This window comes from Nerophis ophidion, linkage group LG11 (assembly GCF_033978795.1).
Source record: "Nerophis ophidion isolate RoL-2023_Sa linkage group LG11, RoL_Noph_v1.0, whole genome shotgun sequence".
Taxonomy (NCBI): Eukaryota; Metazoa; Chordata; class Actinopteri; order Syngnathiformes; family Syngnathidae; genus Nerophis; species Nerophis ophidion.
In genome coordinates this window covers 23648872-23663445 of record NC_084621.1, presented here as the reverse complement: position 1 = coordinate 23663445, position 14574 = coordinate 23648872, and the positions used below count along the sequence as shown (strand labels likewise).

The window sequence follows — 14574 nt, the reverse complement described above, 5'->3', positions numbered from 1 at the left end:
ATGAAGAAATACCCCAAATTATTGTCTATATAGCATCAGGAAAAATAATATTGTATTTGTCAACAAAAGTAGGGTCATTTTGCATTTAACGAATGCAAAATTTGTGTTGCAACTTTATAAACAATAACAAGCATGAAAATATCTTTCAGACGTGGATTGAAAGGCAACATTTGCATTAGTCCTAACAACCACTATGGCCCAGGCATACAAGTGTGTATTGAAATATTTGATTGTGGAGTTTCCTTCTGACTGACAGCAGGACAAATGTGCTATTTGGAGCTTCAAGTGTGGTCAAAGCACCAGTAGTATAAACAAACATACAATGCATATTTGACAAGGCATTTAACGCACGCTGGGTGTGAACTGTGAATGTATTTTAATATTATTATAATTGTCTTCCCTCACATGTAATGACAACAAAGAGCTGCCTTATAATTACAGAAGGGTATCGTTTACATTTTTACCGGTACCAGTGTCAAATCTGTACTTTAAAAATGGTGCCAATGCTTAAACTGGAACTCAAAAAATGGAAAACATAAGCATTTTTGTAAAATAACTTTTTTTTTCTTTCTTTTTTTTACATTTTATGGAATTGTGTGACATTCAAGTGGAATAGACTAATAATTTAGTTACTTTAATTATTTAAGTTAAATTATAACTGGTGTACTTTTACAAAATAAGCTCAGTTGGAAGCCCCATATATATGTAAATACATATATATATATATATATATATATATATATATATATATATATATATATATACTGTATATGTATATATATATATATGTATATATCTGCATATATATATGTGTATATATGTATATATATACACATATATATATACACACATTTATATACATACTGTATATATATATGCAGATATATACATATATACATTCATATATATATACATACACTGTATATACATATATATATATATATATACACATATATATTTGTTTATACATACATATATATACATATATATATGCACACATTTATATACATATATATATGCAGATATATACATATATACATAAATAAATATATATATATACATATACTGTAGATACATGTATATTTGTTTGTACATACACATATATACACATATATGTATATACATACATATATATATATATGTATATACATACATATACATATATATATATATACATATATACACATATATATATACATATACATATATGTATATACATAGATATATACACATATAGATACATATATACATACATAGATATATACACATATAGATACATATATATACATACACATACATACATTCATATACATATATACACACACATATATATATATATATATATATATATATATATATATATATATATATATATATACATACATTATATATATAACTATATCAAGGCAAAGCTTTGTAAATCTCTTGTAATAACATTTTAAGTCAAAGAGCTATTAAATGAAAAAAACATATGTATTGTATACTGTTCCCTGGTTCTCCCTTACATGACCTATGGCCTAGAAGTGTGGGGAAACACTTATAAAACCAATCCTAATCCAATTGTGAATAAAGTGGCTAACAGGGCACATACAAATGAGCTTTTAATTTGATTAAAAGCACTGAAATGGGAGGATTCGGTCGACTTAAAGACAGCACAAAGGATGTATAACATGAACAATAACAAGGTACGAGCGTATGTGCAGAGATTGTTTCAAAAATGAGACTGTGTTTATAATTCTAGAAAGAAAGAAATGTTTAAAAAAAAACATACGTGAGAACCAGTGCAAAGCAGCATAGTGTGTCTTTAGTTGGGATTAATGTAAGGAATCCTTTGAACCAAGAGTTAAAAGACTGTATCAATAACTCAATCAATGTTTATTTATGTAGCCCTAAATAACAAGTGTCTCAAAGGGCTGCACAAGCCACAATGACATCCTCGGTTCAGAGCCCACATAAGGGCAAGGAAAAACTCACAACCCAGTGGGACGTCGATGTGAATAATTATGAGAAACCTTGGAGAGGAGCGCAGATGGGAGTGACCCCCCCTCCCCCCTCTAGGACGTTGAGTGGGTCTTGCATAATATTGTGAAAGTCCAGTCCATAGTGGATCCAACACAAAAGTAAGAGTCCAGTCCATAGTGGATCTAACACAAAAGTAAGAGTCCAGTCCATAGTGGATCTAACATAATATTGTGAAAGTCCAGTCCATAGTGGATCTAACATAATATTGTGAAAGTCCAGTCCATAGTGGATCTAACATAATATTGTGAAAGTCTAGTCCATAGTGGATCTAACATAATAGTGAGAGTCCAGTCCATAGTGGTTTTAACATAATAGTGAGAGTCCAGTCCATGGTGGGGCCAGCCGGAGACCATCCCGAGCAGAGACAGGTCAGCAGCGCAGAGATGTCTCCAACCAATGCACAGATAGATAGATAGATAGATAGTACTTTATTGATTCCTTCAGGAGAGTTCCTTCAGGAAAATTAAAATTCCAGCAGCAGTGTACAGAGTTGAGATCAATTTAAACAAAAGTAAAAGGTAAATAATGGGGGTTTAAAAGGAAACAAAATAGAGAAATATTACAAAAAGAGCGAGCGGTGAGGAATTTTAACTCAATTTAAAATTGTTTGGAATAAATCCATTAACAAAAATGTAGAGAACGGATGACAAGGATGCAAAAAAACATGTTGAAACTTTTTCATGTTTTTTTTAAATTTATTTTTGTGATTAATGGAAAACCGAAAAATGCATGACTGCATGCATAAAACATTGTTTTTTTGTTTTGTTTTTTCTGTTTCTGTTTTGTAAATACACTGGGCTGGGTGAAATAAGCATTAACTTCTGCCTAGTCCACTTCAGACTATATGTATATTAAAATCAATCCGTCAAAATTAATAAAAATGTCTGATCAAATGAAACTTCAAATTTGAAATAACTAAGTCACACATTCAAAATTCCGAGGGTTCATGAATGCAACCTCACTGGCAGTCATTGGCGCATAAAAGGAATGTGCTGTGTTGTTGTGGTGGTGATGTTATGAGGGATGCTGTTTTGCCGCGATGAAGTCGGGAAAAAAGTTTAAAAAGAGCGTCGGTACGCTAAAATACTTACAAGACTTGTACAATGTCACCATCAAGCACGTGTTGCAGGTGGAAGTGAAGTGAATTATATTTATATAGCACTTTTCTCTAGTGACTCAAAGCGCTTTACATTGTGGAACCCAATATCTAAGTTACATTTTTAAACCAGTGTTATTGGAACTGAGAGCAGGTGGGTAAAGTGTCTTGCCCAAGGACACAACAGCAGTGACTAGGACGGCAGAAGCTATACCGCCCCACAAGAAGAGTCTCATTAAGCACCCAAATGAGACCACTTCTTTTTTTGGTCCGGTTACTACCGTTTACGTTGGCACCAATGTCATTATGGAGCTGGGTTTTGGTGCCTATTCCGACTTATAAGAAAAGTGAAAGTACATTGAAACCTCAATTTACGAACCCCAACATGGCAGACTCGAAGACGAAGGCAAGTTTTAATTGTGATGAGACCAGTCTTTTCTGGTCTCGGTACAGAGCCGAGGAGAAGACTGCCTCTACACATATATATATATATATATATATATATATATATATATATATATATATATATATATATATATATTAAGGGTGTAACGGTACGTGTATTTGTATTGAACCGTTTCGGTTCGGTTCCGAGGTGTACTGAATGAGTTTCCACACGGACATATTAAGTAGCATACCGCACGTTGTGTAAACAATGCACACCGAGGTACAACACACGGCATGCTAGCAGCGACCGGGTTGGGATAGACTGACCATACCTCCTCTTTTCACCAGATATGTCCTCTTTTGCGGGGCTGTCCGGGTGGAGTTTCTTAAATGCCTCAAATGTCCGGCATTTTAAGTTAGGGTTGTGTGTATTTTCAATGTACGTTCAAGGTTAAGAAGGGGTTAAATCAAATTGTGTGCTCAGCAACATTCGTGAGGGAGGGGCAGAGACAGAGAGAGCGATAGAGTTGTGATAAACGCGTATACGTCTCCAGGCTCTGCTTATTACCCATAGATTTATCAGATTACATTTTTTATTATCTGTAGCAGGGGTGTCAAAAGTGTGCCCGGAAGCATTTTGCTGCCCACAGCTAGTGTTTTAAAGGCCCACGGCACATTCTAAAAATACTATTAATATAAACAAAAACATAAACAAAAGTGAAATAAAAAAGCTTGAAGGCTAAATGTAATTTAGAAAAAGTTGCAACGTTGACTAATAAAACAAAGCTGTTTTTTTTTTTTTCAAACTTTCATTGCTCAAAACATAATATTGAATCAAAATCAATGTTACTATGAATTATTGACCTATCCAATGTTCCCATTACTTCACATCAAATATTCCACAAAGAAAAATATTTTTGGTGGAAGTGTTTGCCAATTTGGTAAATAAATAACCCAAAAATGTATACTTTGTTGTTTTCTTACTGTACCGAAAATGAACTGAACCCTGACCTCTGAACTGAGGTACGTATATATATATATATATATATATATATATATATATATATATATATATATATTTATATATATATTTATATATATATATATATATTTATATATATATATATATATACATATATATATATATATATATATTTATATATATATATATATATATATATATATATATTTATATATATATATATATATATATATATATATATATATATATATATATATATTTATATATATATATATATATATATATATATATATACACCCCCCACCCCATCTCCCGAATTCGGAGGTCTCAAGGTTGGCAAGTATGCGCTGGAAATGAATAATGAATTTTTTGACAGTGCAGTGTGAAAGCTGCCTTGTTTACTTGGCAGTGAAGCAAACGCAGTCTTGAAGGAATATAACCTGCGAAGGCACTTTTTGACGAAACATCCACATTTCCATGTCTGGCGCCTAAGCCCTTAGGCTGTAGAAACTGCGACCTTCTCCAGTGTGTAGTTATATAGTACTGCAGGGGTATTCAACACTTAATACTGTGTGAAATATGGCTGGAACCCATTATTAATATTTGCATTGTTTCACTATACAAACTATCGAGTTTCCACTGTAAATTTGTGGGTTCTTCCGAGGATGTCGTAGTCATAATGGTTTGTACAGTCCTTTGAGACATTTGTGATTTAGGGCTATATAAATAAACATTGATTGATTGAAACGTTGTTGGCACAATTCTAAACTGCAAACAGTTGACAGTGCTGCAGTGTCAAGATCCACACTTGAAATAAACAGACAAAGTACCTTTGGTCCAACGGGCCCATGGCCTCCTGTCTGACCAGGGTATCCCTGAGGAGCACAAACAGCTGGACTTTATTTGTCACAATACATAAAGGACACACGTTGCTTCAATTTGTATATAAAATGCCAACAGGGATCAGTCTGAATGTAACAAAAATACAAATGTTAGGCACTTCAGCCTTTTAGGAGATGTACAACCAAGCAAGTGGTAAAAAGAGGAAGTGTATGAAGTTTCATACATTGTAGCCTCGATCACCAACGTCTCCTGGGAACCCGGGCGCTCCAGTCTGGCCCTGCAGGACAAAGACAAGACAGTCAGACTTCTGTGGCGGCCTCTGCTGGCCAGCAGGGAACAAAGCGCGTTGATATAAACAACAAAGCAACTTCTGCAGTCGCCACGACGCCACCACAACTGGCAGCTGCTGCTACCACTACATAAAAACAATTTCTCGGATTAAACAGTATTGTGAGCCAATTCTAAGTTTTCAGTTAATGGTAACATTTCAACTATCAAGATTGTCATTGTCAAATTCTTACAATTTTTTCTAAAAAGAGAGTTATAAGTTTTTGGCTGTACATAATAACTATGTGCAGTAAAACATGGGTATTGAATTAATGAAAAAAAGATTTAATTAGATTCGCTGATACATGCAGAAACCCAGCAACACACCTTAGACCATTTGAAATGAGTGCATACTTGCAAAAGACATTCAGAAGTTTAAGAAAACATAATAATTGGGTAGTGCAGTTATCATTACTAGATTTTAGTTAACGTTAAATAAAGGTACCATCCCTGTGGACATGGGATAGAAATCGCTCTCATTTACCAACAAAAATCAGCGCTGGGGATAGCGCTCAACAGTTCTTACATGTTCTAAATGCAGAGTGTGGAGTATCAATCTACAGAGCTGAGCTAATACATATGGATTCTTAGAGACGATAAAATTGATCACACTATTACATGGCGAATTGTCTAGCTCACCATACAACAGTGCAGCTAAAAGATGTAACCTGTGCCTGAAAAAAAAAATGACAAACATACATACATACATATATATACACACACATATATATATATAAATTATATATATATATATATGTGTAGATATAGTATATGTATTTGTGTATACATATACACAGTATATATACATATATACTGTGTGTATACATACACACAGTATATATACATATATACTGTGTGTGTATATATATATACACACATATATATATACACATATAGATAAATACACATATACTGTGTGTATACATGTATATATATGTATATATATATATATATATATATATATATATACATACATATACACATATGTATGTATATATATATATATATACTGTGTATATATGTATAAGTATACGTATGAATGTATAAATATATGTATATATATATATATATATACGCTGTGTGTATATATATGTATATGTATATATTAGGGGTGTAACGGTAAGTGTATTTGTATTGAACCGTTTCGGTACGGGGGTTTCAGTTCGGTTTGGAGGTGTACCGAACGACACGGACATATCAAGTAGCGCACCGCACGTTGTGTAAACAATGCGCACCGAGGCACCATGAATTGATTCACGTGGATCCCGACTTAAACAAGTTGAAAAACTTATTGGAGTGTTACCATTTAGTGGTCAATTGTACGGAATATGTACTGTACTGTGCAATCTACTAATAAAAGTTTCAAACAATCAAAAAAACAACAACACACGGCATGCTTGCAACGACTGGTAGATAGACTGACCACATCTCCTCTTTTCACGGGTTATGTCCTCTTTGCTGAGCTGTCCAGGTAGAGTTTCTTAAATGCCTCGAATGTCCGGCATTTTAAGTTAGGGTTGCGTGTATTTTCAATGTACGTTCAGGGTTAAGAAGGGGTTAAAAACCCCAAAAAAAGTGGTGCGCGCAGCAGCATTCGTGAGGGAGGGGCACAGACAGAGAGAGCGAGAGAGTTATGATAAACGTGCGTGCGTTGCCAGGCTCTGATTTTTACCCATAGATTTATCAGATTTAATTTTTTATTATTTATAGCAGGGGTGTCAAAAGTGTGCCCCGGAGGTCATTTGCGGTCCACAGCTAATGTTTTAAAGGCCCTTGGCACATTCTAAAAATACTATTAAAATAAACAAAAACATAAACAAAAGTGAAATAAAAAAGCTTAAAGGCTAAATGTAATTTAGAAAAAGTTGCAACGTTTACTAATAAAACAAAGCAGGTTTTTTTTCTTTCAAACTGTCATTGCTCAAAACATAATATTGAATCAAAATCAATGTTATTATGAATTATTGACCTATCCAAGATTCCGATTACTTCACATCAAATATTCCACTAAGAAAAATGTTTTCAATGAATATTTAGCAAATTTGTTAAACAAATAATCAAAAAATGTATATTTTGTTGTTTTTTTTACTGTACCGAAAATGAACCAAACCGTGACCTCTGAACCGAGGTATGCACCGAACTGAAACTTTTGTGTACCGTTACACCCCTAGTATATATACATATACAAACCCCGTTTCCATATGAGTTGGGAAATTGTGTTAGATGTAAATATAAACGGAATACAATGATTTGCATATCATTTTCAACCTATATTCAGTTGAATATGCAACAAAGACAACATATTTGATATTCAAAATTATTAACATTTTTTTTTTGCAAATAATCATTAACTTTAGAATTTAATGCCAGCAACACGTGACAAAGAAGTTGGGAAAGGTGGCAATAAATACTGATAAAGTTGAGGAATGCTCTTCAAACACTTATTTGGAACATCCAACAGGTGTGCAGGCTAATTGGGAACAGGTGGGTGCCATGATTGGGTATGAAAAACTGCTTCCCAAAAAATGATCAGTCTTTCACAAGAAAGGATGGGGCGAAGTACACCCCTTTGTCCACAACTGCGTGAGCAAATAGTCAAACAGTTTAAGAACAACGTTTCTCAAAGTGCAATTGCAAGAAATTTTGGGATTTCAACATCTACGGTCCATAATATCATCAAAAGGTTCGGAGAATCTGAAGAAATCACTCCACGCAAGCGGCATGGCCGGAAACCAACATTGAATGACCGTGACCTTCAATCCCTAAGATGGCACTGTATAAAAAACCGACATCAATCTCAAAGGATTTTACCACATGGGCTCAGGAACACTTCAGAAACCCACTGTCACTAAATACAGTTTGTCGCTACATCTGTAAGTGCAAGTTAAAACGCTACTATGCAAAGCAAAAGCCATTTATCAACAAATTCCAGAAATGCCGCCAGTTTCTCTTGGCCTGAGATCATCTAAGATGGACTGATGCAAAGTGGGAAAGTGTTCTGTGGTCTGACGAGTCCACATTTCAAATTGTTTTTGGAAATATTCAACATTGTGTCATCCGGACCAAAGGGGAAGGGAACCATCCAGACTGTTATCGACGCAAAGTTCAAAAGCCAGCATCTGTGATGGTATGGGGGTGCATTAGGACCCAAGGCAGGTAACTTACACATCTGTGAAGGCACCATTAATGCTGAAAGGTACATATAGGTTTTGGAACAACATATGCTGCCATCTAAGCGCCGTCTTTTACATGGACGCCCCTGCTTATTTCAGCAAGACAATGCCAAGCCACATTTAGCACGTGTTACAACAGCATGGCTTCGTAAAAAAAAAATGTGAGTACTCTCCCGGCCCGCCTGCAGTCCAGACCTGTCTCCCATCGAAAATTTGTGACGCATTATGAAGCGTAAATTACGACAGCAGAGACCCCGGACTGTTGAACGACTGAAGCTCTACATAAAACAAGAATGGGAAAGAATTCCACTTTCAAAGCTTCAACAATTAGTTTCCTCAGTTCCCAAACGTTTATTGAGTGTTGTTAAAAGAAAAGGTGATGTAACACAGTGGTGAACATGCCCTTTCCCAACTACTTTGGCACGTGTTGCAGCCATGAAATTCTAAGTTATTTATCATTTGCAAAAAAAAAGATAAAGTTTATGAGTTTGAACATCAAATATCTTGTCTTTGTAGTGCATTCAATTGAATATGGGTTGAAAAGGATTTGCAAATCATTGTATTCCGTTTATATTTACATCTAACACAATTTCCCAAGTCATATGGAAACGGGGTTTGTATATATACATACATATATATATATATATATATACACACACACATATATAACACACACATATATATGTAAATGTACATATATACAGTACATATACACATAATATATATGTGTACATGTATATATACATATATACATATATATACATATATATGTATATATATATATATATATATATATATATATGTATATATATATACATATTATATATTTAAATGTACAATGTGCAATTATTGTCTTTTGTGGAATAAAAAAGTGTTTATACTGTCGGTATTGTACTTATTACACACAAATTTGGAGGTGTTGAAATTGCCATGTGAAATTGCTAATGCTAATTAGTAGCACGTATATGGCATATCCCATTTAAGTTAGCATTGAGCTAGCTACTTCTGAGCTCTTTTTACAAGGCAAGTTGGCTTTGTTGACATTAAAATTTTCAACATTACATAAAGGCAGTCCGCTATGAATACCAACTGTTTGCCCAAAAGTGGTTGAAGTGCAACCGGACGTGACATCACCTGCAACAAAAGTATCGAAATATGATACCGGTAGTGCCGACGAAATTCGGTTGGTACCCATCCCTACACGTCCATATCTCTGTCATTGTAAACAAGGAATTTGGGACGTGCGTAGGCGATGCAGGGACACTGACTGGTTAGACAGTTGATGTGTGTGTTTGTACTCACGGACTAACTCGATTTGGGAAAATGAAGATAGCCAAAACGTGCGGTAAAGTGGGGAGAGTGGACACAATTGCGGGGGATGATTTGTGAGGATTTTTAAATTGCCACGATGGCAAAAGAGTCAAATATTTTTCATCTTTTATTTCCTTATAGTTACCTTTTGGCCATCAGGTCCTTGAATGCCCACTTTGCCCTCCTCTCCAGAGGACCCCTAGACAGAAAAAAACACAAATTGCTATGTATAAAAATGCATACTTAGCGATTAAATAAAAAACAAAAAACAAACATAAATTATGTATGATCATTTTAGAATTAATACAATTGAATTTTCTGTCTTAAGCCAATATCATAATATAAATGTTATATAGGTTCAAAAACAGTTATATTGGCTAAAACAGATGTGTAATATCATCTTAAAGGGGGACAAGAACACGTCTTTCTTTTTTATGCATTCTTATTTGTAATACACAGCTAACAAGTCATCTATTGTGCCTATCGATCCCTCTAAAAAACACCCCAAAACCACTAACAATACTTCATTTACATTTGGTGACCTGAATAGTAAACAAGAAATAGCAATATTGTTATTATAAAAGAGCTAACTACCTTATGTTTCTATATTGACATATTGAGCTGCTGCGTCACCTCAGAGTTGGTAAAAGTTCATTCTAGATTATAAATCATACCTCTCACCTAGATAGTAGAAGGTTGTGGACATAAACCGAGAAGTTGGTCAACTTTGACAGTCAACTTAGACACGGAAAAATGCGTGTTTGTGCCCTTTTTTTAAATCCTTAATGAGGGTAACGACTAATTCTTCATCTAAACAGGAAAATATATACATCCCATCAGTTGGCATGCCAGTGAGAGCAGACATTGTACAGTAAGTGTTTGTTTTATTATGTTTGTAGTTTGTTTTTCTTGTTAAGCAATCAGCAATATTGCTACAGTACTATGTACTTATCACACGGCTTCTAAAACTTGTAGATCATCCTCCTTATGTTCAGGCTCAAAAATATAAGGTTCTGGATTATCATTTGTCTCAAAGTAGTCTTTGTTGTCTCTCATAAAGTCTGCCATGATTAATAGTGTTGTTGTTGTAGGAAAAATGCATCGTGATGCATCTCTGAATTTAATGCGCCACCATATGCTTAAAAAAAAACGAAATACGTAAATATTACATGTTATTAAGAATGTTACTACAATACATATAAACACATGGCATGAATATAAAATCTTGGAGGTTTTTGGTTGCTTTTAAAATGCCTTATAGGTGGACTAGAGCAAATTACCTCCATTAATAGCTGACTATAGAAGGCGTTTATGAGTTAGAATGCATAAAAAAAGAAAAACGTGTTCTTGTCGCACATAAGGTGTTGTGAATTAAAAACACACTTTCAAAAAAAGGCAACAATATAATGTGGTGTTCAGCAACTTGACACAATGTGTAAAATAACAAAAGATGCTTCCAAGTATTTGATTTTACCTTGATACCTTTACCTCCTCTCGATCCTGGGGTGCCGGGATCACCGACGGCGCCCTAAAAACAAAACACGTGTTGTCTTTTGGTGTCAAATTGACGGATTGATTGACTGAAATATTTTCCTCACAGGGTTACCCCGGCCTCCAACGCCTCCGCGAGGACCCTCCATGCCGATGTCGCCCTGCAAAAAGGATGTCACATGACTCACGTGACCGGAGAACCTGGGGCGGTCAAAGTCATCAATGGACATTTAGAGTATTGACTCAAAAACATGAATATGTTAACTATTACAGCTAACACTTAAGTTACTAGAGTCCCTCTCCCTTAAGGAAGCAAGCTAGAAGGAGCCTATGAATGAAGAGTGTTAACTGTGTGTGGTCACCTTTAGACCCGGCTCTCCACCCTCACCCAAGGCTCCGAAAAGTCCCGGTTCTCCCTGGTGGACAAAAATAAATGATTAATTTGATGTTGCGAACCCACAAAAAAACTTGCTATCGTGATATTTTTATTGTCATGTATCTGATCATTTAGGGCAGGGGTCCCCAAACTTTGTGTACTCGGGGGCCGCATTGAGTGAGAACAATGTGTGTGTGTATATATAAATATATATATAAATATATATTTATATATATATATACACATATATATTTATATATATATACACATATGTATTTATATATATATATATATATATACTGTGTACATATATGTATGAATGTATGTTTGTATATATATATACTATATGTATGTATATATAATATATATATATATATACATATATATATATATATATGTATGTATGTATGTATATACTGTATTTGTATGTATATATAGTATATATATATACATATATATATATATATGTATATATATATATTTCTCGCGCACAAATTGACTGAAAGAGCACGCACTTGCCGCAAATTATGTCACATTATCGATGAAAAAATTTATTTTTTGACAATCTGATTTGCCTTGGAGACACCGAGAGTAACAAGAGTAAAATAGATTAGAAAGGACAGATTTAAAAAAAAAAAGAAATTAAATAACTTTTATTTTTTTTAACTTGGGACTTCCCTGCGGGCCGGATTTTGGACGCAGGCGGGCCGTAGTTTGGGGACCACTGATTTAGGGTTTACTCACCATTGCTCCAGAGAAACCAGAACCTCCTTCTTCACCTTCAGGTCCAGGATCACCCTGACATTTGGGAGGTCAAATGTAAAAAAATGTTTTTTTAATAATTTGTGACTAAAATACTTAGTAGCTGATCAATTTTCACATGTATTTTACGTCATTTCACTTTTCCTGTGTGATCAGTTGAGTGGTTTTCACAATTCTTGTGTATCTTCCATTACCGTGGCAACAGCATCACGGTTACTGTCAGCTCGTAAGATGCCAGACTCACCACTGGTCCGGCGCTTCCTTGTCTCCCCTGCACTCCTTTAGTTCCTTTGTAGCCCTAAAACGCCAGCAAACGTGAGCGTGCGGTTCGATGTTTGAATCCGTGACTTTATATCAGCGTGTCACCTCTCTGCCTTGGTGTCCTGGCGCTCCTGTTTTGCCTTGCAGGCCTCGAGATCCCTGGCAGGAAATGAAAAAGATAATAAGTTAGACGGATTTCTGGTGTCCGAGTCTGGGGGTCTTAGATGTCGCCATCAGTGCGCTCCTTGGTACCTTTGGTCCAGCAAAACCAGCGAATCCAGGCTCTCCGGGTTCACAGTCACATTCAGTAGGCCCCTCCTCACCGAGGGCCGCGTCACCCCCTGACTCTTCAGACGACCCCGTCTCGGGTCCTTGGGGCCTGAATGGTACCTGAAAGGGCCCATTTTAAAATTTCAGGCACACGTGTGAAGAGGATACAACTTTTTTTACTTCCGATACCCATATTTGGAGCCATGAGTATTAGCCGATGCAGATATTGTTTCGATACGATATCAGCAAGAATCATACATACTTTGAAGATTTTGAAAATCAAGTGAAATTAGACAAACAGAAAACAGTGGTAGGTATGAAAAACATTAACCTTTTTAAAAACCCTGTTTCCATATGAGTTGGGGAATTGTGTTAGATGTAAATATAAACGGAATACAATGATTTGCAAATAATTTTCAACCCATATTCAGTTGAATATGCTACAAAGACAACATATTTAATGTTCAAACTGATAAACATTTTTTTGTTGTTGCTAATAATCCTTAACTTTAGAATTTGATGCCAGCAACACGTGAAAGGTGGCAATAAATACTGATAAAGTTGAGAAATGCTCATCAAACACTTATTTGGAACATCCCACAGGTGTGCAGGCTAATTGGGAACAGGTGGGTGCCATGATTGGGCATAAAAGCAGGGTCACCAATTTGTAAGAAAATTGTCGAACAGTTTTAGAACAACATTTCTCAACGAGCTATTGCAAGGAATTTAGGGATTTTACCATCTACGGTCCGTAAAATCATCAAAATGTTCAGAGAATCACTGCACGTAAGCCATGATATTACGGACCTTTGATCCCTCAGGCGGTTCTGCATCAAAAAAGATATCAGTGTGTAAAGGATATCACCACATGGGCTCAGGAACACTTCATAAAACCACTGTCAGTAACTGCAGTTGGTTGATAGATCTGTCAGTGCAAGTTAAAACTCTGCTATGCAAAGCAAAACCCATTTGTCAACAACACCAAGGAACGTCGCTGGCTTCGCTGGGCCCGAGCTCATCTAAGATGGACTGATGCAAAGTGGAAAAGTGTTCTGTGGTCTGACAAGTCCACATTTCAAATTATATTTGGAAACTGTGGATGTGGTGTCCTCCAGAACAAAGAGGAAAATAACCATCCGGATTGTTATAGGCGCAAAGTTCAAAAGCCAGCATCTGTGATGGTACGGGGGTGCATTAGTGCCCAAGGCATGGGTAATTTACACATCTGTGAAGGCACCATTAATGCTGAATGGTCCATACAGGTTTTGGAGCA

General features: G+C 35.4%; 1 protein-coding gene across 1 annotated transcript in view; it reads right to left on the bottom strand.

Annotated features, from left to right (window-relative positions):
* The window catches only part of zgc:113232 (uncharacterized protein LOC541546 homolog), a 45737-nt gene that overhangs the window by 19902 nt on the left and 11261 nt on the right, over positions 1-14574 (bottom strand). The window contains exons 5-14 of the mRNA XM_061915431.1: positions 13284-13421; positions 13137-13190; positions 13015-13068; positions 12753-12806; positions 11995-12048; positions 11740-11793; positions 11616-11669; positions 10287-10340; positions 5554-5607; positions 5318-5362 (exon numbers count right to left, since the gene is read on the bottom strand). Of these exons, the coding sequence (XP_061771415.1) occupies positions 5318-5362; positions 5554-5607; positions 10287-10340; positions 11616-11669; positions 11740-11793; positions 11995-12048; positions 12753-12806; positions 13015-13068; positions 13137-13190; positions 13284-13421 (615 nt within the window). The remainder of the gene's footprint in view (positions 1-5317; positions 5363-5553; positions 5608-10286; positions 10341-11615; positions 11670-11739; positions 11794-11994; positions 12049-12752; positions 12807-13014; positions 13069-13136; positions 13191-13283; positions 13422-14574) is intronic.